Source organism: Nicotiana tabacum, chromosome 22, assembly GCF_000715075.1.
Source record: "Nicotiana tabacum cultivar K326 chromosome 22, ASM71507v2, whole genome shotgun sequence".
Taxonomy (NCBI): Eukaryota; Viridiplantae; Streptophyta; class Magnoliopsida; order Solanales; family Solanaceae; genus Nicotiana; species Nicotiana tabacum.
In genome coordinates, this window is record NC_134101.1 from 173,082,320 (window position 1) to 173,106,509 (window position 24,190).

General features: G+C 36.1%; 1 protein-coding gene across 2 annotated transcripts; it reads left to right on the forward strand.

Annotated features, from left to right (window-relative positions):
• The first annotated feature begins 2,358 nt into the window (after positions 1-2,358).
• Positions 2,359-23,899, forward strand: LOC107827657 (myosin-6). 2 transcript variants are annotated; one of them, XM_016654843.2, is made up of 39 exons: positions 2,359-2,824; positions 3,693-3,821; positions 3,994-4,137; positions 4,228-4,373; positions 4,454-4,613; positions 4,750-4,808; positions 4,920-5,079; positions 5,791-5,940; positions 6,030-6,166; positions 6,334-6,480; positions 6,610-6,711; positions 7,101-7,158; positions 7,240-7,341; positions 7,957-7,994; positions 8,305-8,431; positions 8,527-8,697; positions 8,808-8,939; positions 9,016-9,125; positions 9,198-9,258; positions 10,100-10,277; positions 10,370-10,575; positions 10,968-11,087; positions 12,132-12,230; positions 12,862-13,074; positions 13,183-13,322; positions 13,459-13,570; positions 13,663-13,707; positions 13,798-13,878; positions 13,972-14,142; positions 15,399-15,554; positions 15,697-15,888; positions 17,818-17,943; positions 18,065-18,135; positions 18,220-18,319; positions 18,418-18,474; positions 18,834-18,890; positions 19,085-19,165; positions 19,273-19,355; positions 23,410-23,899. In XM_016654843.2, the coding sequence occupies exons 1-39, from the start codon at positions 2,822-2,824 to the stop codon at positions 23,522-23,524; spliced, it is 4,539 nt and encodes a 1,512-aa protein (XP_016510329.1). In that variant the 5' UTR covers positions 2,359-2,821; the 3' UTR covers positions 23,525-23,899. The 2 variants fall into 2 exon arrangements, with proteins under 2 accessions (XP_016510329.1, XP_075100877.1); XM_075244776.1 differs by lacking the exon at positions 7,957-7,994 and having other exon boundaries at positions 2,378-2,824; positions 7,240-7,360; positions 8,271-8,431.
• Positions 23,900-24,190: the final 291 nt, after the last annotated feature.

Here is a 24,190-nt window from a genome sequence, read left to right on the forward strand (position 1 = left end):
ACAATCCAAGAAAATATATGAAGGTTTGGAGGTTGAAGATGAAGATGTGAAGGTTCAAGAAGCGAGGTATGAAGATTTGAGAAAGTTGAAAGCCTTTGTAAAGTTTGAAGGTAAGAGCTAGGATCAGAAAGTGAAAGAAGTGAAAGGAGGGAGGGGGAGCTTTTTACTGGGGGGAATGTAACTAATACGCAACGTTTCACATTCGAAGGCAACCGACCGATGATCGACACGTGTCTGAAGTCAGAACGACGTGGCTAATGGGACATTTCGGCTTATCCATTATCTCGGTTGTAACGTGCGAGGGAAGGAACCGGGGTTCATCTACCGTTTTTCGTCATTTCGCCAAATCTACTCTTTGGGAAACGAAGGGACTATTTGTATACAGGTAAAACCGGGGGTAACATATACCCCAATTTTCCGATAGGTCAAACGAAGCAAGGATATGATTACACGTGATCAGAATCGAAGCTGAGAACTTCTTGTACCAAGGCCCGAACAAAATGCTCGCTGTCAGACTTGATAAAACGGCGCACCCCGGACCGGGGATGGGTTCTGAGACTTTGGGAAGCACATGAACGGTTGCACACGACTAATAGAGGGTTGTGATATCTGCGTCCAACCGGATATCACGATGTAGATATCGTCCGATGTCGGTAACGGGTCCGTAATTAAGGAGAAAGGAAGATTTTTACCTTTATTAGACTTGTACTAGGGGTGAAACTCTCCTACTATATAAAGAGGAAACTTTTATTTCAATAGAAGACATTGTAACATGCATACCAAGGCAATACAAATTGATTTCTCTAGGTTCTAGCTATTTAAAAGTTCTTAATTTATTGTTGTTCTTCATATACGTTTGGCTTCGAGCCAAGGGTCTGATCGAGGCCAAAATTACTGTTCAGCCCAAATCGAGCCCGACTGTAACATCATAATTGATTTGGTTATTCATTCTATATTTAATTCGTTTATCTAACATTCTTGATTATTTTTGTTGAATCAATCCACATACCCTTAAAATCGCGTATAAATTCAATTGTTATCCGTTTTAAGAGTAAACATTATTAAATTTGAAATTTAAGTATTGTACTTTTGTAAAGAAAAAAATGAACACTAATTCTGCTTGTACTTCTTAGGTGAATCTACTTTTTAAAGTTTTCTTTCACAATAAAAAATAACTTTTACTATTACTCAAACTATTTACTCTATTCCTAAAAAATTAATAGCATGTTTGGCCAAACTTATTTTTGGCCAAAAGTGCTTTTTTTTGTGGCCAAAAGCACTTTTGGCCTCAATTTGAGGTGTTTGGCCAAGCTTCTGGAAGAGAAAAAAGTGTTTTTGAGGAGAAGCAGAAGTAGTTTTGGAGAAACAGAAAAAGTAGCTTCTCTCCAAAAATAATTTTTTGAGAAGTACTTTTGAGAAAAAATACACTTAGAAACAGTTTTTTAAAGCTTGACCAAACACTAATTGTTGCTCAGAAGTGCTTTTCAAACTAATTAGCTAAACACAAACTGTTTTTCACCAAAAGTACTTTTGAGAAAAGTATTTTTGAAAAAAGCACTTCTCAAAATAAGCTGATTTTTGTAGCTTGGCCAAACGGGCTATAAGTCAAACATCTCAGCTCTTCAAAATATAATATTTTTTGAAAAAGAAAAAAAAACTTTTGGTACCCTGGAAATTTGGCCAAGCAAACACTCCTATTGGGTAAATAAAGTCCACTGTGGACTTTGCATATCAATTAAGAAATAATAAATAAAATGCATAATTTATCATGATATAGATATTAATTGATGCATATTTTTAATGGATTTGAGGAAAATAATTTGAAATGAGTAATTAATGAAAAAGAAAAAAAAACTTTTAGTACCCTGAAAATTTGGCCAATTCGGTAAACAAATAGAAAAAGAAAAGAAAAAGAAAAGACACTGTTGACCAATTGATTAGAGTAGGTATATAGGTTTCCCTTTTTTGCTTTCACCTACCTGTGGGCTGTGGGTAATAAGTTGACCAGAAGTCCTACTGTGGCAAACAGCTTAACTACTACTCCCCTAAACTGACTGTTGCTTTATTACCTAGTGGAATCCATTTTTACCCTAATTTGACAAAACATAAATTGACAACATTATACGATGTCGTATAGCCTAATCAAACGCTATATCCTCGGTACATTACCGCCGCGCCGTTTTAAAAGGTAGGGACCACGGACAATATCTTGTCCGCGTTTCTGACCTGTTCGATTTTGGTACTCGCTGTAATAACGCGAATCTAGGAGGGTAGACTTGGTATTCAGTTCATTTAACAGATATTCTTATTACTCTCTTTAATTACAACAATTAGTCATTCAATTACTTACTTATTAATATAACTTAGTCCAAACCCCAAACAACGTGGGCTTTGTGAAAGAAGCAAGAAAAAGAAAAGAAAAGAAAAGAAAAGAAAAAAAGACAAGACGAAAAACCAAAAAACTCGAACAAAGCCTCAATTCTTTGCTCTTCATTTGAGCATTTTCTTGAAATCTTTAAACCTCTCTGATTTTTCTTTAATTTTCCACGAAAAATCGGACTGGTTATTGGTACAGAATAAAGGGCTTTTTTTTCCCAGTTCATTTGCTCACTAGATCTTGATTTGAAAAAGTTGAAAAGAATTTGAGTCAAGGTGAAGTCAGAGAGCAATAGAAGAAAAGTGGAGTCTTGCTTTATACTTGTCATTTTGAGGAGTAAATCAGATTGGGTTTATTCAGTCACTGGTTTCTTGATCTGTTTGAATACAGAAGCTGATTTAGAAGTCGCCCAACAATCTGATCTGATTGGACTCATTTAAAAATATGGTATTGGATTATTTCTTCATCTGTTATTATTGCAGTACAGCATTGTTTGATTTGCATTTCTTGATATAATTTTTTTTTGAACAGATTATTTGATTTAAAGGGTATTCCTCATTCTTATTAGATTGTGTGATTGATATTTTATGCCATTGGGGCAATTTGGTCATGCTGACTAAGACTTGTTTATGCCATTTTATTTTGCTGATATAGTACTGTAAAAACTTCAGCTTTGGTTGAGAAAGATCATATATTGCTACAATCTATTGATGTTGAAGGGACTGTTGTTTTCTTTTACTTTGTATCATTTTCTTTTAGGTCGAATTGTTAATTTTAGGTCAAGTTGGTCATGGTGATTAGACTTATTTATGTCTTTTCTATCACTGACTAAGTACTGTCAAAGCTTCTGCTTTGGTTAGTACATTCTTAGACGCTACGAGTTTAGTAAAGCTGAAGTAGTATGTTAATGTTTTTCTCAATCTGTGTAGTTTATTGACTTGTTGTGTTAGCGGGTTGGAGGTAGGGTCATGGTTGATGCTTCATCTCCTGCATCAGCATTATTAAGAATCTCAAAGAAATTAATGTTTAATTTCTGCCACTGTCATGCTTTTCAAAGTAAAGTTGGTAAACTAGTAAAATTTCGTGGTGCACTCTCTTGTATTTCTGCAACTTTTTAATGGTCGACGAGTGTGAGTAGTGAGCTGAGTTGCAGCATAATAAAATGATAAACAAATCATGACCTTTATGTGGCAGCCTCAATCTGAGTTATATTGTCTGCTTATAAGTTTTAGGGCAGCATAAAAGAGTATAAACCATTGGTATGGGCTATAATACATAATTCTGAATGGGCAACCCCACATTGTTGTATTTGCAGGCTGCTTCCGTTAGTTTACCGGTTGGTTCTCTTGTTTGGGTGGAGGATCCTGATGAAGCCTGGATAGATGGGGAAGTTTTAGAGGTTAATGGTTCAGACATAAAGGTTCTCTGCACTTCTGGTAAAACGGTAAGTGAGCACATGGCATCTTATTGTAGGAAAGAAGTAAATGATGAGCTGGTTCATTCAACGAACAGGACATTGAGTTGTATCTTGCTTACTCTTTCTAACACATTGGTAATCAAGCAGAGTTTTGGGATATGACGAACCTCGTTCATTTACTTGCTGAAATCTATGGCAGGTTGTTGTTAAGTCTTCTAATGTCTACGCCAAAGATGCTGAAGCTCCGCCTTCTGGTGTCGATGACATGACGAAGCTGGCTTATTTGCACGAACCAGGAGTTTTGCATAATTTAAAGGCTAGATATGATATTAATGAAATATATGTGAGTTTCTTGTCATTTTTTAAGATCTCTCTTTTTAATGTTCTGGAGTAATTGTCTTTAGTGAAGTAACCTAATAAATGATGATTACAGACATATACAGGGAATATATTAATCGCTGTCAATCCTTTTAGAAGGCTACCTCACTTATATGATACACATATGATGTCCCAATATAAAGGTGCAGCTTTTGGGGAGCTAAGTCCTCACCCTTATGCTGTTGCAGATGCGGCATACAGGTCTGTTCTTCTCTGTTGTTTATGAACCAAACAGTCTATTTTGAAATTGTCATTTAAAAATATATTTACTATGGATGCAGACTTATGATCAATGAAGGAGTAAGTCAGTCAATATTGGTTAGTGGGGAGAGTGGCGCTGGTAAAACAGAAAGCACCAAGCAACTCATGCGCTATCTTGCTTACATGGGTGGGAGAGCTGCGGCTGAAGGTAGTAGATCAGTCGAGCAGCAAGTCCTGGAGGTAATAAACCTTACACTGTTGTACCTAGAGCGTGGACGATTGATTGCCGATAATTGTTTTTGTAGAACCAAATATCATCTGTTGCCATCGAATCTTAATCTGATCTTCGCGATGGCTGTATTTTTGCTTATTGCAGTCTAATCCTGTTCTGGAAGCATTTGGTAATGCGAAAACTGTCAGAAACAATAACTCAAGGTTGGATAGATTTTTCAGTTTGTTAAGTGATCAGAGGGCATAAGTGCTATAGTAACCTCTGGTTGTATTTTTTTGGGAATAATTTCCCCATGGTTGTAATTTCGATTGCAGTCGTTTCGGTAAGTTTGTGGAGATCCAGTTTGACCAGAAGGGAAGGATTTCAGGAGCTGCTGTCAGAACGTATTTACTCGAAAGATCTCGTGTTTGCCAGGTGTCTGATCCTGAGAGAAATTATCATTGTTTCTACATGATTTGTGCTGCACCGCCAGAGGTAATGGGACCACTGTTTACTTCATTAGATGGATTTCTAGGAAGCATAAACATCATGAACAAGCAGTATTTTATATTGTTACCCGCTTGAATATTCAGTTCCCCCTTATGTTTTGTTGGAAAATTCAACCAAATTTTTCGTTCACTGTTGCACTCACTTTTACAGGCCACCCATGCCCTTTTTCCTAATGATACCTGATTTGACATTTTAAATTGTTCTCTCCTCTGACAGCTTATTATGTTATTGGCTGATTTTATATTTTGTGATTGGCTTCAGAAGTTAAATAATAGTCCAATATGGGTTATCCAATTGAACACCAAATCTTCTTTAGAGTGTAAATATCCAATGGACATGAAGGGTAAAAGATGTTAATATACACGGTTATGATTTTTTTCTTTATAGATAACCCAGCAACTTCAATATTGGTTATTTGTGCCCCTCCTGAGTATGCTTTGCCCCTAGTAGAAAAATAGTACCATACTTTAGTTTGACTAGCTGATAGGGAAACCATCTTCGCATTTCTACAATTCGTTTATAAAAAAATCTGATACAATACTCTGTTTTAGTAACATAATTAGTACAGGTGCTGCAATCTTTGCCTGTGGCTTAACTCCTTGTCCTTCTCTCTTCGATATCTTAGTTCATATTGAGGAATAATCTCTCATATGAACATGTTTGCCAAGCTTCTTATTTTATCTTCTACACTTTCAGGACATTAAAAGGTTCAAATTGGACAATCCTAGGACATTTCATTACCTCAATCAGACAAATTGTTTTCAGCTAGATGAGATTGATGATTCCAAAGAATACTTGGCTACAAGAAGGGCAATGGATGTTGTTGGCATAAGCTCTGAAGAACAGGTATCTTTGGGAAATTACTATGACAGTAAAATATGCTTAAATCTGGATTTTCCTCATACTTTCTTGGTTACCTTGTGCATTCTTCCCAGGATGCAATATTTCGGGTAGTGGCAGCAATTCTCCATCTTGGAAACATTGAATTTGCAAAGGGGAAGGAGATAGATTCGTCTGTGCCCAAAGATGAGAAATCTTGGTTTCATCTGAGAACTGCTGCTGAGCTATTCATGTAAGTGGTATATTATTGACATTGAATCAATGCATTATTATTAACATTGAATCAATGCGTACTATTCTCTTTTACTGGTTTGAAGCATTTCTTTTATACACACACACACATATTTATATATAGACTGTAGACACGGAGTAGCCACTAAACTTATATTTTACTTATAGGTGTGACGTAAAGGCTCTAGAGGATTCCCTTTGCAAACGCGTTATTGTAACTCGTGACGAAACCATCACCAAATGGCTGGATCCAGAAGCTGCACTTACCAGTAGAGATGCTCTTGCAAAAGTTGTTTACTCAAGATTGTTTGACTGGTAAGATTTAGTTTTGTGTCTGGACAGGAATTACATGACAGGTTCAGTTATCTTCTTTGCTTGTAGTATTCTTTACTTCTACAAAAATAAATTGTCAGTTTATTCAGACCCTTCAACATTTGTTTGCAGGCTGGTTGATAAGATTAATAGTTCAATTGGTCAAGATCCCAATTCTAAATCTTTGATTGGCGTGCTGGATATCTATGGATTTGAGAGTTTCAAGACTAACAGGTGCTTTACTTGTTGCCTTTTGGTTGGATTGTACATGAGTTATCTCTTGGAGTGAACTATTAAAGAATTCCCTTGACATCTCCACAAGCAATCAAGTGGCATGGTATTTCACGTTGTGTCAAGGGTCACATTTATTTTATTGAAATTGTATTGAATTTATCTGTGCACTTTCATTGATCACATTTAACGTGGACTTAAGATTTTGTTGTTAGTTAACTGTTTTTGGTTTCTTTATACGTCTGATATTTATGGAAGCTTAAGGACGCACACTCTAGTATCTTGTTACATTTTGGTAACTCCAGAGTGTCTGAAATTTTTTGCATCTCAAAGCTGATTAGTTTTGGATATCCTTTTGTATAATGCATCATTTTTGTGGATTATGTCTGCAGCTTTGAACAATTCTGTATCAATTTAACAAATGAGAAGCTTCAGCAGCACTTCAATCAGGTTCTGGCTGTCTCCTTATCTTTTTCGCACTAATTTTTTGTCCTATGCACAGCTTTATGAAACCTACTAATGTTTTTGCAGCATGTTTTCAAAATGGAGCAAGAAGAGTATACAAAAGAAGAAATTAACTGGAGCTACATTGAGTTCATTGATAATCAAGATATACTTGATCTGATAGAAAAGGTTTGTGCTGAGTTTTTGGGTGCATAAGGTTTTACAATTCTTTGCAAATGTCCCAGAATATATTTCTAGTCAGTTGAGTCACTAAAGGAAAAGTTGCTACTTTCCTCTTTGTAAAATCTCTGCAGTTCTTTTGGCAGTCACTTGTCTTCCATTAGGAATATGTTATTCTCTTTGCAAACATTTGTCGGATTTACTGATGCAGTGTTTTTCTGACTCGTTTTGCTAACTTCTTGTGATCGTAGAACCTTTTGGGTTAAGAGTTTCCTTATTGCAGGTTTAGGGTTTAATAGCTTCAGAGATGATTTTTCCATAGATAAGCAGTAATAACATGTAGCAAAAACGCTTATGCACAGAATATAAAAATCTACAGAGATGTTCTAGTAGTAGAAGACCGAAAATCATGTTATTACGTCGGCTAAAATCTAATGAGCTAACTGGCTAACATCTTCTATTTTCTTCCTTATCAAAGATCTGCTTAATAATAGAACATAGATAACTTCTTTTGCCCTTCATTTTCTCATTTCAGTTTATTTTTTTTCTTATTTGCATTTGACCAACACTTAATTACTTCCTCTTTCCTTATTTTAGTGACATCTTAATTTTTCCATTGCTCAGAAACCAGGTGGTATTATAGCACTTCTTGATGAAGCTTGGTAAGTAACTTGCTGAAGTTTTACTTGTAGCCTTATCATGTTTTTGGTAAAGTAATAAAAGTTTATTAATGAAGGGCGAAACACACCTGTATACAAGTAGTATACCAAAAAGTAGAAAACCTTACAAACGATGTGGTTTTCTATGAACAACACCCAATCTTCTATACATATAAAAACCTTGTGGGTGCACAAAAAATAACTGTAGCCTTATCATCCATTCTCACTTACAATTGTCGCACTTAATTGTGCTACTCATGCTCATGTTTGGTTGCTTAGGATGCTCACAATGTTTTCTTTTCTGTGTTTGTAGCATGTTTCCTAGATCTACTCATGACACGTTTGCTCAAAAGCTCTATCAAACTTTCAAAAACCATAAGCGGTTCTGCAAGCCCAAGTTGGCTCGTTCTGACTTCACTATATGCCATTATGCTGGCGATGTAAGTTTTTTGATTCTTTTGGCATTTCTAATATCTTGTTTAGAATTGTTAATTAACACACAATATGGACACTATATGCATGTTATTTTCTCCAGGTCACGTATCAAACAGAGTTGTTTCTGGAGAAAAACAAAGATTATGTTATTGCTGAGCACCAGGCGCTCCTGAGTGCTTCAATGTGTTCCTTTGTATCTGGGTTGTTTCCAACATCAAATGAGGAATCCTCAAAACAATCAAAGTTCTCTTCAATTGGCACAAGGTTTAAGGCACGTAAATTTCACTTCCTTTTTCTCATTTTTGCTTTTCCCTCTTATCCACTTGTGGGACTACACTGGGAGCACGTTGAACCGTGATTTGTTTCGTTCTATTTTTGCAGCAACAACTGCAATCTTTGCTTGAAACATTAAGTGCAACAGAACCCCACTATATTCGATGTGTAAAGCCTAATAATCTGCTAAAGCCAGCTATCTTCGAGAATCACAATGTTCTGCAGCAGCTGCGCTGTGGGGTAAGCAAGTATTGAATTTTCTTGTTGTTAGTGCCTGTGTGAGTTGGATTTGCGCTCACTCTAATTCTAATTCTAGGGAGTGATGGAAGCAATTAGAATAAGCATGGCTGGATATCCTACACGGAAACCATTCTATGAATTTCTAGATCGCTTTGGCATCCTTTCCCCTGAAGTTTTAGATGGAAGGTATGTTATTACCTTGTGTAATTCAAATTGTTAACAGATTCTTATTTTATATGTTTGACCAATTCATGACAGTACGGATGAGGTCGCTGCATGCAAAAGGCTCTTGGAGAAAGTTGGACTTGAAGGCTACCAGGTAATTTTTTGAAATTACTTTTTTGGGATATGAAATACTTTCAAACTTTTGCATGTACTTCTCTATCTTCTGTATTATTTCAGAATATCACAAAAATCATTTGAATTTGCTGTAAATATGTGTTAACTTTCTGAACGTAGCCATTTACTTGTACACATGTAACCATTTATTCACTAAGATATATCAAGTGAGTTGTGTCCCATTTTGTATTGTTATGCTTAATTGCCATATTTAAAAGAAAGTATAATACAAATGTTTGGAGGATCATAAGTTGATTGCTTTTACCTTTGTGGCTTGTCTCCCATCTCTTCTATGTCATTATCTCATTCTTCCTATTATTGCCCTATTATAGTTGGGTAATAGCTTTTGACAAATTATTTCATATATGATCTTCTTTCTTGTCTCTTTTGTTGGTTGACTCCTTATGAATGTGCTTTGAACTTGTTTAGATTTGCAAATTTTTGACCAAGCGATTGAAAAGTAAATAGGCAAATAAATAATAATAACAAAATCATTGTTTGACCTCTTTCTGGATTTGGCTGATCTCAAATGGGCTCCTGAATTTAGTCCATTTTCCTCTTCTTTACCATTGAGTGCTAAAATGCACTTTTTGAGTTTTTCTTCTCCTAGTGTATGCTGTTTTTTCTGCTCATGATGCTGCAAGCTTTAGTGGCAAGTCTAATATGCTGTATTTATTGTCTTCACAGAGTTGTTTTTGTTCTTTTTATAAGCACACTTTAATATGGTTTGAATATCAAATCTTCGTCCTAGTTTCGTTTGTGAGACTTCTCCCACGCCTAGGCTTTGAATGCCATTCATTGGTCCTTATTTGGTTTTGCAGATTGGTAAAACGAAGGTGTTTCTAAGAGCTGGTCAAATGGCAGAGCTGGATGGTCGAAGGACAGAGGTGCTCGGGAGATCTGCCAGCATTATCCAGAGAAAAGTTCGTTCTTACATGGCTCAGAGAAGTTTTACGTTGTTACGTCGGTCGACAATACAGATACAATCTCTGTGCCGAGGTAATTAATTTGCTGCATGCGCGGGTTTGTACTTTAGGATGCACATTAGGAATCATGTTAGTCATTTGATTATTTCCGCTTGGTTATTGTAGGGGAACTTGCTCGACGTGTATATGAGAGCTTGCGGAGGGAAGCAGCTTCTCTCAGAATCCAGACAAATGTGCGCATGCATCTTTCTAGGAAGGCTTACAAAGAGTTGTGGTCCTCAGCTGTTTCGATTCAGACAGGATTGCGTGGGATGGCTGCACGCGATGAGCTTCGATTCAGAAGGCAGAACAAAGCAGCAATTATTATTCAGGTAACCTTTCAATATCTGAAGGATAATTCTGTCTTTTTCTTTCTTTTTGTTTCAGGAGAATGGTAAGCTTAGGCTAAGGTTATGGATAAGCGGGGTTCAATTTCATGACCTTCAGGTTTATAGTAGGACTGTAAATGGTTGAACCAATCCTTGGGGCTAAATGAAGGATAATCATTTAAAGATTTTAAGATAGATTCCTACTTTAATAGATGTAGTCTATTCGCAACAGTTTTCCAACTGAATAACATATCTCAAATGAAGGATAATCATTTAAAATTTTTGAGATAGATTCCTACTTTATAGATGTAGTCTATTCGCAACAGTTTTCCAACTGAATAACATATCTCAAAAGCTACTGCTGAATTTTATGAACCCTCACACTGTATGTCCAGAGCCATTGTCGCAAGTTCTTGGCGTGTTCGAAATTTAAGAAGCTCAAGAAAGCTGCAATTACCACTCAATGTGCTTGGAGAGGTAGAGTTGCTCGTAAGGAACTGAAGAAACTTAAGATGGTAATTTTTCATTCTGCATCTCTCTTTATCATCTTTGTTGGACAAATTTTTCACTCTCTAAAGCCGTCTTATTTTTGTTATATATTCTGCCTGAAAATTGTCGGATACTCCTATATAAGATTACTGTATGCTTGTACCCTGTAGAAACTGATCGTGAATGGTTCTTGTGCTGACATCAAATTCTTGAATTTAAAAGTTACTTTCATGATTTTGGCCAAGGAAGTGGGAGTGGCTGCTTTAAAGGGAATCAGTGTTCAATTCTTAAAATAAATTATCTAAAAGGTCCCAAAGGGGGCGACTTCATCACAAAAAAAAAGACCCCAAAAGGGATGGCATAGCAATTGAATATTGGGGTGACAACCTTGGGAACCAGGTTCGAGTTCAAACAGTGGCGACATTTGGTGAATTCCTTCGATATGGCTAAGTCTTGTAGGCAAAGTTACTCGGTATCTGTGTTGGTGGGAGGTAGTAGGTACTCGATGGATTCGTCGAGGTGCATGCAAGTTGGCTCGAACACCACCACTATAAAAGAAGTTATTTAAGATGGTTCTCTAACTCCATGAACTTGCAAGCCATAGTACTAAATCAAAGACTACATATAGGGCTCACATTAATAATTAAGGCCTTGGTTTAGCAACCACTTGGAGTCTTGGACTGCAAAAGGTATTTCACGTAGCTACTCAAGTTGCATATTTTTTCCCTACTGCTGGGTTGACATGCTTTTCTAGGTTCCTGTTCAACAAAAGCATAATACATCATTAAAATCAGTACTTTATACATCTGTACGAATTGATTTTATTCCATGTTCCAATGATAGTACTTCAACAACTAGTTGTTATCTATAGAAGATTCCTTTTGTTTTAATTTTTGATTGGTGTTAAACATAGTCATATTGAAAGTCAACCATACATATTCTCCGCGCATCGTGCACTTCAACTGAAAATAGTTAAAGATACGAATATGCTTGCTAATATGACTCTTTTTCGGTTGCTAGATTCAATTTATTCTTTGACCTGAGTTCTGTTCTTACTTATCCCTATTCAGGCTGCACGGGAGACTGGGGCTCTGCAAGCTGCAAAGAATAAATTAGAGAAGCAAGTTGAAGAATTAACTTGGAGATTGCAGCTGGAGAAACGCATGAGGGTCAGTAGATAAAATTTTATACATAATTGTTCAGCCACATTTTGGTACTTGTTTTTTTCATGACACAAAATATCCTTGATCAATGCATTCTCTAAAGCAAGTCCCAGAACAATCTTCTTTAATCTTCGTAGGTGCCTTTGTTGATCCATTAAAAATCGGGGAAGAAAAACCAAAAATTGCCTTAAAAAAGTAATACCAAATATTGCCTGTTAATCAGGTTAAGGATTTTTTGGGTAGTGTTTAGAACTAGAAAAGATACACGCAGCTCTATAATTGTATTTGGTGAAGCGAATACTAAAGCACAAGAATAGAGGGACTCGGTATAAGTAATGCACTGCTTCAGCTCCTTGAGAGATTTGGGTCACTTTCTTGCTGTCTTTGTTTTATATCATTTGGAAACAGTGGTTTGTGGGTGATTGAATCACATCCAGTATCCCACTGGTTGAAAGCTACTTAACTTGAAAAGGATGCATGTTTTTCAGCAAATGTGCCAAAAACTTTCAACTTTTGTGCATGCTGAATAGAAGTAATGCTAGTGAGAATATAAGCTTGTCCCATCTCAACCATTATATCCTTATGTGATCATTTTGTTTCTTCCTTCCAGCTTATTATTCATATTCCATTTTTGTAGGCGGATCTTGAAGAAGCAAAAACACACGAAAATGCAAAACTACAATCTGCTTTTCAGGAGCTGCAAGTTCAGTTCAAAGAAACCAAGGAAATGCTTGTCAAAGAACGTGAAAATGCAAAAAGAGCAGCAGAGCAAATCCCTATTGTACAGGAAGTCCCCGTTATTGACCATGAATTGATGAACAAACTTAGCATTGAAAATGAGAACCTAAAGGTAGGTCAACCGAAACATTAAAGCCAGATGTCTATTGTTGCTTGCTACGTTTATTAACTGAAGCCACTTGGCATTCAAGTTTTGATAATTATTTTCTTTGAATATTAGAGTATGGTAAGTTCTCTAGAAAAGAAGATTGGTGAAACGGAAACAAAATATGAAGAAACAAATAAACTTAGTGAGGAGCGGTTGAAGCAAGCAATGGAGGCAGAGTCCAAGATCGTTCAGTTGAAGACTACTATGCAAAGGTTGAATGGATTTTTAGGCATATGTTGCTTGAATTGAATAAATGTGTAGAAGTTTTATTGTCGTACAAACACATGTATTGACATTTAGGTCTAGTGCTAACTTTCATTACTCATCACTGTTTTTTTTGGCTATTAGGCTTGAGGAGAAAATTTTTGACATGGAATCTGAGAACCAGATTCTTCGACAGCAGGCATTGTTAACCCCTGCTAAGCGGGTTTCAGATCATTCACCTAGTCCGGCTTCCAAGGTACTTACCAGGGAAAAATCATCATTTTCATTCTTCTCTTTCCTTTTGACAACTACTGTTAACAACCCTGAGACAATGTTTTGTATTTTCAGATAGTTGAAAATGGACACCATCTCAATGATGAAAACCGGACTAATGTAAGACACACTTTTGTAGTGATTAAGTTACCTCACTTGCAGGATGGTGTCAAACTCTTAATTACTGATTACGAGGACTGATTTTTGCAGGATGCACCGAGTTTCACACCGTCTAAAAATTATGAAACCCCCGACAGCAAGTTGAGGAGACCTCCTATTGATCGACAGCATGTATGTGCTTCTATGGATACTTTATATTATCTTTTTCCTACTTTCTGATATAGAAAGTTTTGTCAACTGGAGTTTTTGTTGACCTTGTTACAGGAGGATGTTGATGCACTCATTGACTGTGTGATGAAGGACGTGGGGTTCAGCCAAGGAAAGCCTGTCGCAGCTTTTACCATCTATAAATGCCTTCTCAATTGGAAATCCTTCGAAGCTGAGAGGACCAGTGTGTTTGATCGTTTGATTCAGATGATTGGTTCAGCCATTGAGGTATGTACATGTAGTTGCATATTATATTTACATTGACATGGACATGTTTCATGGATATTGAGAAACTGAAGATTTGGACCAAGGAACCCGCTAATGTTGGACAATAATTGCCTGACTGCAGTGAAAAGTGATTTCCTGGTTCTGGTCAGACCAGGAGATAAACATACATTTATTTAAGTAAAGATATTGGAGATGAATATACGTTATCTTTAATATTGTTACAGAGAAAGCAATTTTGCTGTTGCTACCCGCATCGATTAGGAAAGGAAAAAAATCTGCACATAGCATTCCTATTTGAATTTTGAACCACTGTGGAGGGAAGTCAATATGATCTTCAGCATCTTATTTACCTATATCATTCTCTTTTGAGGATGTCAACAATGTATACACAAGCAACAGTAACGTAACAGATTTTGGTGTAGTCAGTAGCTATATACATTTTCTCTTGAATAAGTTCATGAACTTCACATTTTAGCAGGATAACTTAGGTTTCTAATCCTTCTTGTCTGGAATTGAGTTTTTTATTTTGAAGTTATCTGGAGGTGTTACATTAGAGATGATCCTGGAAATCAGAGACCCGTAGACAGCAATAAAAGGGTTGAAGGTTGGAAAAGAAGTTATAAAATCATAGTATATTGGACTAGATGGGAACTGCATCTCAGCGTGAGAATTACAGAAAGTATTTGGCTGCAGCTTTTGAATAATATATTTTCGCCTAGTATAATTTAGTCAGCTGCTTATATTGTCTCGTCCAACCATCATCCACAACTGTAGGTCATTACAATTTAATGCGAAATACTTCTTGATTTAGGAATCCCTATATTTTACTTAGCTGGAGAATTGTTTAATAGTTTATATGGAAGTAGAAGTTTCCAGATTTTAAATTTATTAGACATTCAAACCCGATTCAAATTATGATTTGATATCTTTCTGTATGAAATAAACTTGATACACCACATTTAAGGATTTACTTGGTGTTTAATTTTAGAGGCAACTTGAATCATTACCAAAAAATGGAAAACGAATATCAGTGTTCTAGTAACTTCAACGTAACTTCCATCATTAGTAAAGTGTGGAATAAGAAACTTATCTGTCAGTTTCCGCTTTCTGCTGAATGGTGTAAGTCTTCATCCATGAGACATGAGTACAGGGAAAACAGGAGTGCCGCCCTACTTTGTCAAATTTTTGAAGGTTGATGCTGCATTTAGAACCATTATAACAAATTTGAAGCATAACAAAGTATCTACTGATTGCAGAATCAAGAAAGCAACGACCACATGGCATATTGGCTGTCAAATACCTCAACGTTGTTGTTCTTAATCCAAAAAAGTCTGAAATCAGGTGGTGCAGTTGGTGCAACTCCTACCCGCAAACCACAACCTCCGACATCTCTATTTGGGAGAATGACAATGGTATTGAAGCTCTTGAATTTTCCTCACCTCTTGTTTAAACTTGATTCTAGTAATCTAGTCCTGTCAAGAGTAATAGAATTTTGCTTTAGTAGTTTGACTCTCATATCTTTTCAAGCTGCTGATGGTGCTGTGTTGGTTTCAGGGATTTCGTTCGTCACCTTCTGCAGTGAATCTTGCTGCAGCTGCAGCTGCATTGGTAGTACGCCAAGTTGAAGCAAAATACCCTGCTCTGCTTTTCAAGCAGCAGCTTACAGCATATGTTGAAAAGATTTATGGAATTATTAGGGATAACTTGAAGAAGGAGTTGGGATCACTCCTTTCCTTATGCATCCAGGTTTGTTGAAAAATTCTCTCGGCAATTCACTAACTGCTGGATGCTCTTAGAGGTTGATGCATAATTTGCCAATCCTTTTCCACTAAATTTTACTTTTATCTAAAGATGCTCAGTCAGTTTTCATTCATAAGCAGATATTCATGACTAATAATAGTTCATAATATGCGTCATGGGGTATTAGGTGAGAGTCTACAGAGGATATTCTCTGAATTTTCTTTGTTTTTGTTTTTAGGAGAATCCTCAACATTCATGAAAGTTCTTTTTCGTTTTTGTTTCCCTTGTCACTCAGTATAGGGTTTTTCATTCTCATGAGAAAAAGGGAACAGATTATAATGCCTATTTCCTTCTTTATCACATGTATTTCATGAAAAATTGATTACATGCAATATATCAAGTCCTGTAAGCATTCACTTAATGTTCTCTTCGAATTTGATCAAGAGCAAACCAGGTCAGATGGTGAATTCTCTTTTGATGTGTACTGTTTCTCCCGTTTTGTCAATATTATTCCTTATTACATATCCAGAGAAAAGAAAAAGGATCATTTGCACTAGTCATACAAATTGAAGTTCTTCATAGATAGTGCTTGGGATATGCTTCTGATGTTTAGGTTATTGAGTATAGCTCTAATTCAATAAAGAATGTTATTCGTCTCTCAAGTCAATATAAAAACTCAATATATCATTATAAACCTATATACTTGTTGTAAATATGGGTGACTTCACTTTTTTAGTGAAGTCTTTTTATTAATATATAAATATGTTACCTTCTCAAAAAAAAAAAAAAAACCTATATACTTGTGCTTTTATTACTTGATTATCTTAGACTTGAGAAATAGTTCATCTGAAATGAGATGCATGTATTTATATCATTTTAGGTTATTTGGTACAACAATATTTATAACTCACCAAAGATAATGATTGTTAGCTGTAAGTTATAGTGTTAAATATTTTGTAAAGATAAAGGAATTAAACAAGCTGAGCAGACAAGAGGGGTTGCTCTGATGGTAAGCAACCTCCACTTCCAACCAAGAGGTTGTGAGTTCGAGTCATCCCAAGAGCAAGGTGGGGAGTTCTTGGAGGGAAGGATGCCGAGGGTCTATTGGAAACAACCTCTCTACCTCATGGTAGGGGTAAGGTCTCCGTACACACTACCCTCCCCGGACCCCACTAGTGGGATTATACTGGGTTGTTGTTGTTGTTGAAGGTAATATTCTGTTGATGTTTGTGGGGGTGTTGGAGCAGACTTGCTAACATGTGAATGGTCCTTTAAGGCAAAACCGTTTCTGCTTAGCAAATAATAAAACTATAGGTTGCTATCAGTGCATAGGTATCGCTAGGGCTATGCAAGTTGCTGAAGGCGAGATGAATGTTGACATAAAATGATCTGTTACCACACCCACTTATTAAGTTGCATTTGCAAAGCCTGGGTTGGACTCAATGTTTCGCCGCCCTTAGCATTACTATGTGAGTCACTTCAGTGCGTGCTAAGACAAGCACTCATGTCTTCTAATGCACACGAAACAGAGCTATCTCCCGGGAACTCCTCTATTGGTAATGAGCTACTGACTATCGATCCTATCGTGAGAAAGGAAGGCGCCATCCCTTCTTTCTCTCACAATCATGATAGCCATGCAGTTGAACATTGAGTTGTGGAGGAACTGAGTATCTAAGTTGCATACTTGAGTGAAGAACTGAAATTTTGTTGCCTAGAATGTACGTATACATATCGTTCTCGCTGTTGGAGAAGCTAGTTTTAGACTAGTAGCTATTCTTTTCCATTAATATGTTAATAGGTGAAAGACCGATGAGAAATCTGCTTCTGCTCTTTTGTGGTTGTTTCTTGAGATTGTTCGAATTTAGCACTAGATTTTAGTAATTTGTCAATTGAAGCCTTCCTTCTACATAATAATAGTAATATGTTGAAATTCAGGCACCAAGGACTTCCAAAGGAAGTTTGAGAAGTGGGCGATCCTTTGGCAAAGACTCTTCGACAAATCACTGGCAGCGGATTATTGAATGCCTCAACTCTCTTCTCTGTACATTGAAAGAAAATTTCGTATGGATCTCATAACCTTTTTCTTTTATCATATTTCCAAGAAAAGCTAATGCTTGCAGTTTATATATGTCTATGGGTGCGTGAAATAAAATTTTAAAACTAATTATTGTTTATTTTTCAGGTGCCTCCAATTCTTGTTCAAAAGATATTTACTCAGACCTTCTCTTATATCAATGTACAACTTTTTAACAGGTGTGTGAATTTGTTATTCTAAGTTTGTGTTTTTATTATATGTTAGTTGTCAAATACTTATTCAGCTAAATTTGCAATTTGCAGTCTTCTTCTCCGAAGGGAGTGTTGTACATTCAGTAATGGGGAATATGTTAAAGCTGGTTTAGCTGAGCTAGAGCTGTGGTGCTGCCAAGCAAAAGAAGAGGTAAGTTCCTCATGTCTTTACTTTTACACATTGCTAGTCGTGGCTCATTATTTTTGAAAAAAAATTGGAACCCATTTCCTTTTTTTCTTTACTTGCAGTATGCAGGTTCTTCTTGGGATGAACTCAAACATATCAGACAAGCTGTTGGGTTCTTGGTATGTTAATTTCTTTCAATGTAGTTTGATGAAAGTTTCCAGCAAGTAGACATGGTTAATTCTGTAACAGAACTCCCCTGACATTTTCTTAAAGAATTGAATGTATAGTGGTGGACTTAGCTGTTGAAGTTTTCTCGAGGTGTTTTAGCTAATCACTAGTTCTTATTGTTTCCTTGCACAGCTGTCATGACTTGTTTGTTGCCAGATAATTATTGTTCATTTTTTCCTTTAGTAGAATTTGTTCATGTCTACTTTTTGGATGTAAATTGCAGCACAGAATTGATATCAATTTTCCGGTTTGTTTTTATATATTGCTACAACAACTGATAAAATTTCCTTTTCCTGTTACTTGTCCGCAGGTTATACATCAGAAGTATAGGATATCTTATGATGAGATCACCAATGACTTGTGTCCTGTAAGTCTCTCTTCTTCAAATCAGCATTAGCTCTGTAAATAATCTTGTATCACGAAATTCATATGTTGAAGTAAGAGTTAAAATTGGGTTTTTTCCTGTTGCCATTTAGATTGAAAGAGTTCTTTGTCAAATTCTCCACTTGAGTTTAATACAAAACACCATACGTACTCTTTCTGAATTTCTTTCTTTTGCAGATTCTTAGTGTCCAGCAACTTTACAGAATCTGTACGCTCTATTGGGATGACAACTATAACACACGGAGTGTTTCCCCAGATGTAAGATATGCATATAGTGATGGCTTTTTTCTTATTGAAGTCCTACAGTGTGTTTTTACCCAAGCATAGTTGAATTTTTTGAGAAATTCCTTTCTCTTTTGTTACAGGTCATATCAAGCATGAGGGTGTTAATGACAGAGGACTCAAACAATGCCGAGAGCAACTCTTTTCTATTGGATGATAATTCAAGGTAAGCAATTGTCCTCTGTGTTGTGAATATTTGTCCTCTTTTGCCAACTCCACACCTTAAGTTTGTAGGGGTACCTTATCAAAAAAAAAAAAAAGGTTTGTAGGGTCCTATGACCGCCTAAACTTGTGCGAAGTGAATTATTACCCCCTTATTTGCTGATGTGGCAAATAGAGTGTATTAACTCAATTTGAGGCGCGTTAGTGGAAGACAGGGCAAAAGAGTACAGCTTATGGCCGGAATACACCATATTTTCTGGTCAAACGCTGTTTTTTCCATCAAAAGTGATATTTTCCGAACAAGAGTTGGGCAAATGTCATTCGTCCTTTTCAAATCCAACTCCTCAGCTTGTGTCAGAGCCACTTCCAGTAAACGCTGCCTCCTTTTCTGTATAGAATTCGAACACCCAACCAACTCAAATCTTGTATACTACCTGTCATCACAGCCAACTCAATCTGCAGAAATCATCAAAATTTTCAAACAAAAACTTGATGAAATGATTTAGGTCCTTTGATAATGCTAAAAGAGATAAGGGGCGAAGATGATTTAAGTCTTTTGATAATAATAATAATAATAATAGGTGGTTACAGTGGAAAGATGATGAGGAGAAGATGGTGGGGGGAAAACTAATAAATGAAACAAAAATCACGTCTTGGAAAAATAAAGAGGAAAAATGATGTGGAAAAACAGGTGGCAGTGCGTGGAGTTACATTGCCCAACTTAAATCTGTTTTTCGGTTTATTGGGGTGGTAATAACCCTTATTCTCCAATAATTCAATTAAGTTTTTCCCCTTATCATCCCTATTTGAAAACTTCTGCGGCTAGTGATATTTTCATTTGACAATTAACCTGTTTCAATCTTTCAAATTCTGTGCAATTAAAGCATAAGTATAATTATTTGCTTCCCTAGCAAATAAATGTGTGCAAGTGTTACAGTGATCACCATTATATTTTCTCGACCTCTACTACCATTATGTGTATGGCAAAATTTTCTTTTGTCTATTGAAAAATTTATTAACTCATCCACTCATTTGACTTGCAAATTGTGCTTTACACAGCTTTTCTGAGCTTCTATTACGAAACTATCCGGGACTTTCTATTTTCTTCTTTAAACTTATCTTCTAATTGTCAAAGACAACTTTCTGCATTTGAAATCTGGCAGATTCACTGTTATGTCAGTTTACTGCTCCGTACTTATCCTTGAGGCATAAGCAAGTCCTTGCATTTTCTTTTTCTGCTTATTATAAATGGGATATCTTTCAGCGCTTCTACATACATCTGTCTTTTTCTCTTTTTGACTAATAATGTTCGTTCTTCTGTTTCTTTGTTTTCCATATGATCCTCTAGTTTCTCCTTTTGTTCCTTTTATAATAATTAATAGGCGAAATACATAAACGGCCCCTTTAAGTTGTCCCCAACGACCAACTGAACACTTCAACTTAGCCCATTTTCAGTTAGACACTTCTATTGGCTATAAAGTGTATCAAGTAAATACCGACCCAATCAGCCCACATCGCGTGTAATACACATTCGAAGACTATTTTAAGAACCAATTAATATTTGGCACGTGGCGATCAATAAGAATTAAAATTAAACCATATTTAATTTAAAAGGAAAATAGAACCTCTCACCCCTTTGTCTAAACCCTTTGTCCCTCCCCCCCTCCCACCTCATTTCTCTTCTTGCAAGTCCTCCCCCACCGCCCGTAACCTTGTTGTTCTTTCTCCAATACATCTACCCCATTTTCCCCTCTTCACCTTTGTCTTGAGCTTATGACTATTTATTCAAGAATTTATCAACAAACAACAATAACCCATTTCTTTTTATACAGTTTTTTTTTTTTTTTAACTTTTGATTTAGTTGCTTTTTTAGCTATTGAAATACACAACTCATCTGAGACAAAAAAATTGCGTGCAAGCCAGAAATTTTTTCGCTGACAAAGAGTGAAATCTCCATATTTTCTGCTGAGAAAGAGTGCAAGTCAAAATATTTTCATTTTCAGCTTCAATTTTTATTTTTTTTAAAAGATTTTTGACTTGGAAATACGTCTAATGATTAAGGTTGCAGTGAATGAGTTTAGTGGTGTTTTGGGTGTGTTTACATATATGAAATGGTGCATAAATGATGGATAAGGAGATGGTCCATCGGCCATGGAAGGAGGGAAAGAGAAAAGTGTTCTAGGCCACAAAAAGACACTTACGCGCTAAAAGTTTTGGTAGAACACACGCGTCTGCCAGGTCAACTAAGGGTATTCAAAAGTCATAGTTCTATTGTTTAGAAGTGTCTAATTGAAAAAGGCTCGGTTGAAGTGTTCAGTTGGTCGTTGGGGACAACTTAAAGGGGCCGTTTATGTATTTCGCCTAATTAATATTAAACTCGAAATATGGAAAAAAAATGTCAAAGTTAGTTATTAGGCCAAACACCTATACAACCCATAAACTTGGCTTCAATTTTCATTTCGACACTTCAACTAAGATCAGTACCTATTGAGCACTCTAACTTGTCCCACTTGTGCCATTGACCGAACAAATGACACCAATAAGTAAAAGACAAGTGAGAAAAGAAAAAGAAAGGTAAAAATCTGGAGAAAAAAAAGAAAGAGAAAGAGAAATGGGTCTCATTCTAACTGTTCAAACTCGAGTATTTGGGGAGAGTCTTTCAATGGAATCTGATTTCTTTCAAACTCTGCAGCAGATTGACGACGTATGAGGTTGGTTCTATTGACTAAAAAATAAATATCTGAATACAAAGAATGATTTGAAGTTCCTGGAAAATTTGCGGTGCTTCATGGTCGGAAAATTCTCCGTCGTCTTCTTTTTCGTCAAGCTCATACTTCACCAATTTTCTTTGATCCAATTTTTGATCAATTTTAAGTATCTCATCGATTCAACCTCCCGAGTCAACTTGTACTCCATCTCTGATTTTTTAAATCTTTTTTCCTCTCCGTTTCATGTTAGCTCGATTTCTCTGATGCCAATCTCAGTTTCCGGCGAATTTTTTCCGGAAAACTTTGAATGAGCTTGTACAAAGGACCTATTTATCTAACTATTACCAATGATGCGAGCTCTGAAAGTTTGCAGACGCTAGATTTTTTTTTTTTTTGATGAAGTGATGCTAGAAACAAATTATGTAGCGAATGGCGCTAGAAAGAAATTTATGTAGCAAATGACGTGCAACCTCAAATAATGGAGTGGTGGTGGCACTATGGCACGTGGTGGCGGGGAGAAAAGGAGGGAAGGGAAAGGATTGAGGGTGGTGGCAGTGGTAGGGAGAGGAGGAAAAAGGGGAAGGGTGGAGGGTGGTGTGAGGAGAAAGAAGAACGAAGGAGAATGGTGGCACTAATGACGGAGGAGTGGCAGTATGGAGTTAATAAGGTGATGATGCGGTTGCTTTAGAAAAAGGGGGTTTTTTAAATAAAAAGGAAAAATATAATTTCAGATCCATTCACGCGCTTAAGAGTGGTAAAATACACTATTTTTTGCTGTGTCAGCTATTGTGTTTAATAGGCACACGTAAGACAAGGTTTAAGTGTTGAATAGGTACTAGCCTTAGTTAAGGTGTCAAAGAAAACTGGAGCCAAGTTTAAGGGGCAGTATAGGTATTTGGCCTTTTAAAACTTCTTACATGGGATGATTAAGGAAGCATAGATTTCTGTCAATTTTTTTTCGCTAGCTATTGAGTTTGAGCAGATGGAAGGCTAAATTTTGTTCCAATAAATATATGAGTGAATCAATTTTAAGTACCAACAAGTTACTGAGTGCAAAATTTAGTTGTATTCTTGTATCAATAGAAGTAAAAGTGATTGGCTTTTTGATATCTAATATACTGATCTTAATTAAAATATATCGATACAATTGCCACATCACCAATTTTAGATTTAGTGACGAGTTCTTTTCCTTATGAACAGTGTGTAGTTTCTAATGACTAAATTCCTTCCTTCAGTTCAGTGTTGGATTGGACATGATATGGACAACTTAAATCCTCAAGTGCAACCTTTTTGAACAATGTGAAGTAGGTGAAAACGTTAGCTATAACGAATACATGTCTTTTAATGCAGCATCCCATTCTCCATTGACGAAGTCTCAGAATCGCTTCAAGTGAAGGATTTTGCAGATGTTAAAGCTGCAACACAACTTCTCGAGAATCCAGCCTTCCAATTTTTACACGAGTGAGGCCTAGGAACCTCGAGGGTTGCTTGCATTATCGTTGCAGATTTGTTGAAATGTCCTAGGTGGTGGATATATTCAATTTGTTGTACATTCATTCTTCTTTTTTCCTTTTCAATTTTTTTACCCAATATAGATTTCTGTAAAATAATATTTTTTTTGTTTGTTTATAATTGTAAAATTTCAATAGCATAAAGGTTCAGTCAGCAAGTAGTGGGAGTTTTGTATTCGTTTTGGTGGAAAGAGCAGCAGCATTCTTTTATTAGGAAAAAATAGATAGTGATGGGTGTAAAAGTTTTGTATTCTATCTAAATTTCATTTATGTAATGAAACAGATAACTATTGTGTTATGAGAATCATATCAAAGTTGATTTTATTGTACATTGTGTTGCAATTTTATTTGTAAGGATGTTATTCTCTGGTTATTATGACTCATTTCTCAGCCTTGCTAGTTAACCACATACATCCTTGTTTTGATATCCGGAACCTAATGGCTAAACTAATTCAGATTTCCGTCACATCTCATTTCAAGCAAGATCCCGTCGACTTTATAAATTTTCACTGTCCATGTCTGATGTCACTTCATTTATTCCAATATTATAAACAGTTTTGATATTATAAATAGTTTAACTGCCACTAGTATTTCATTTGTAAAATGCCCAAATAGTGTTG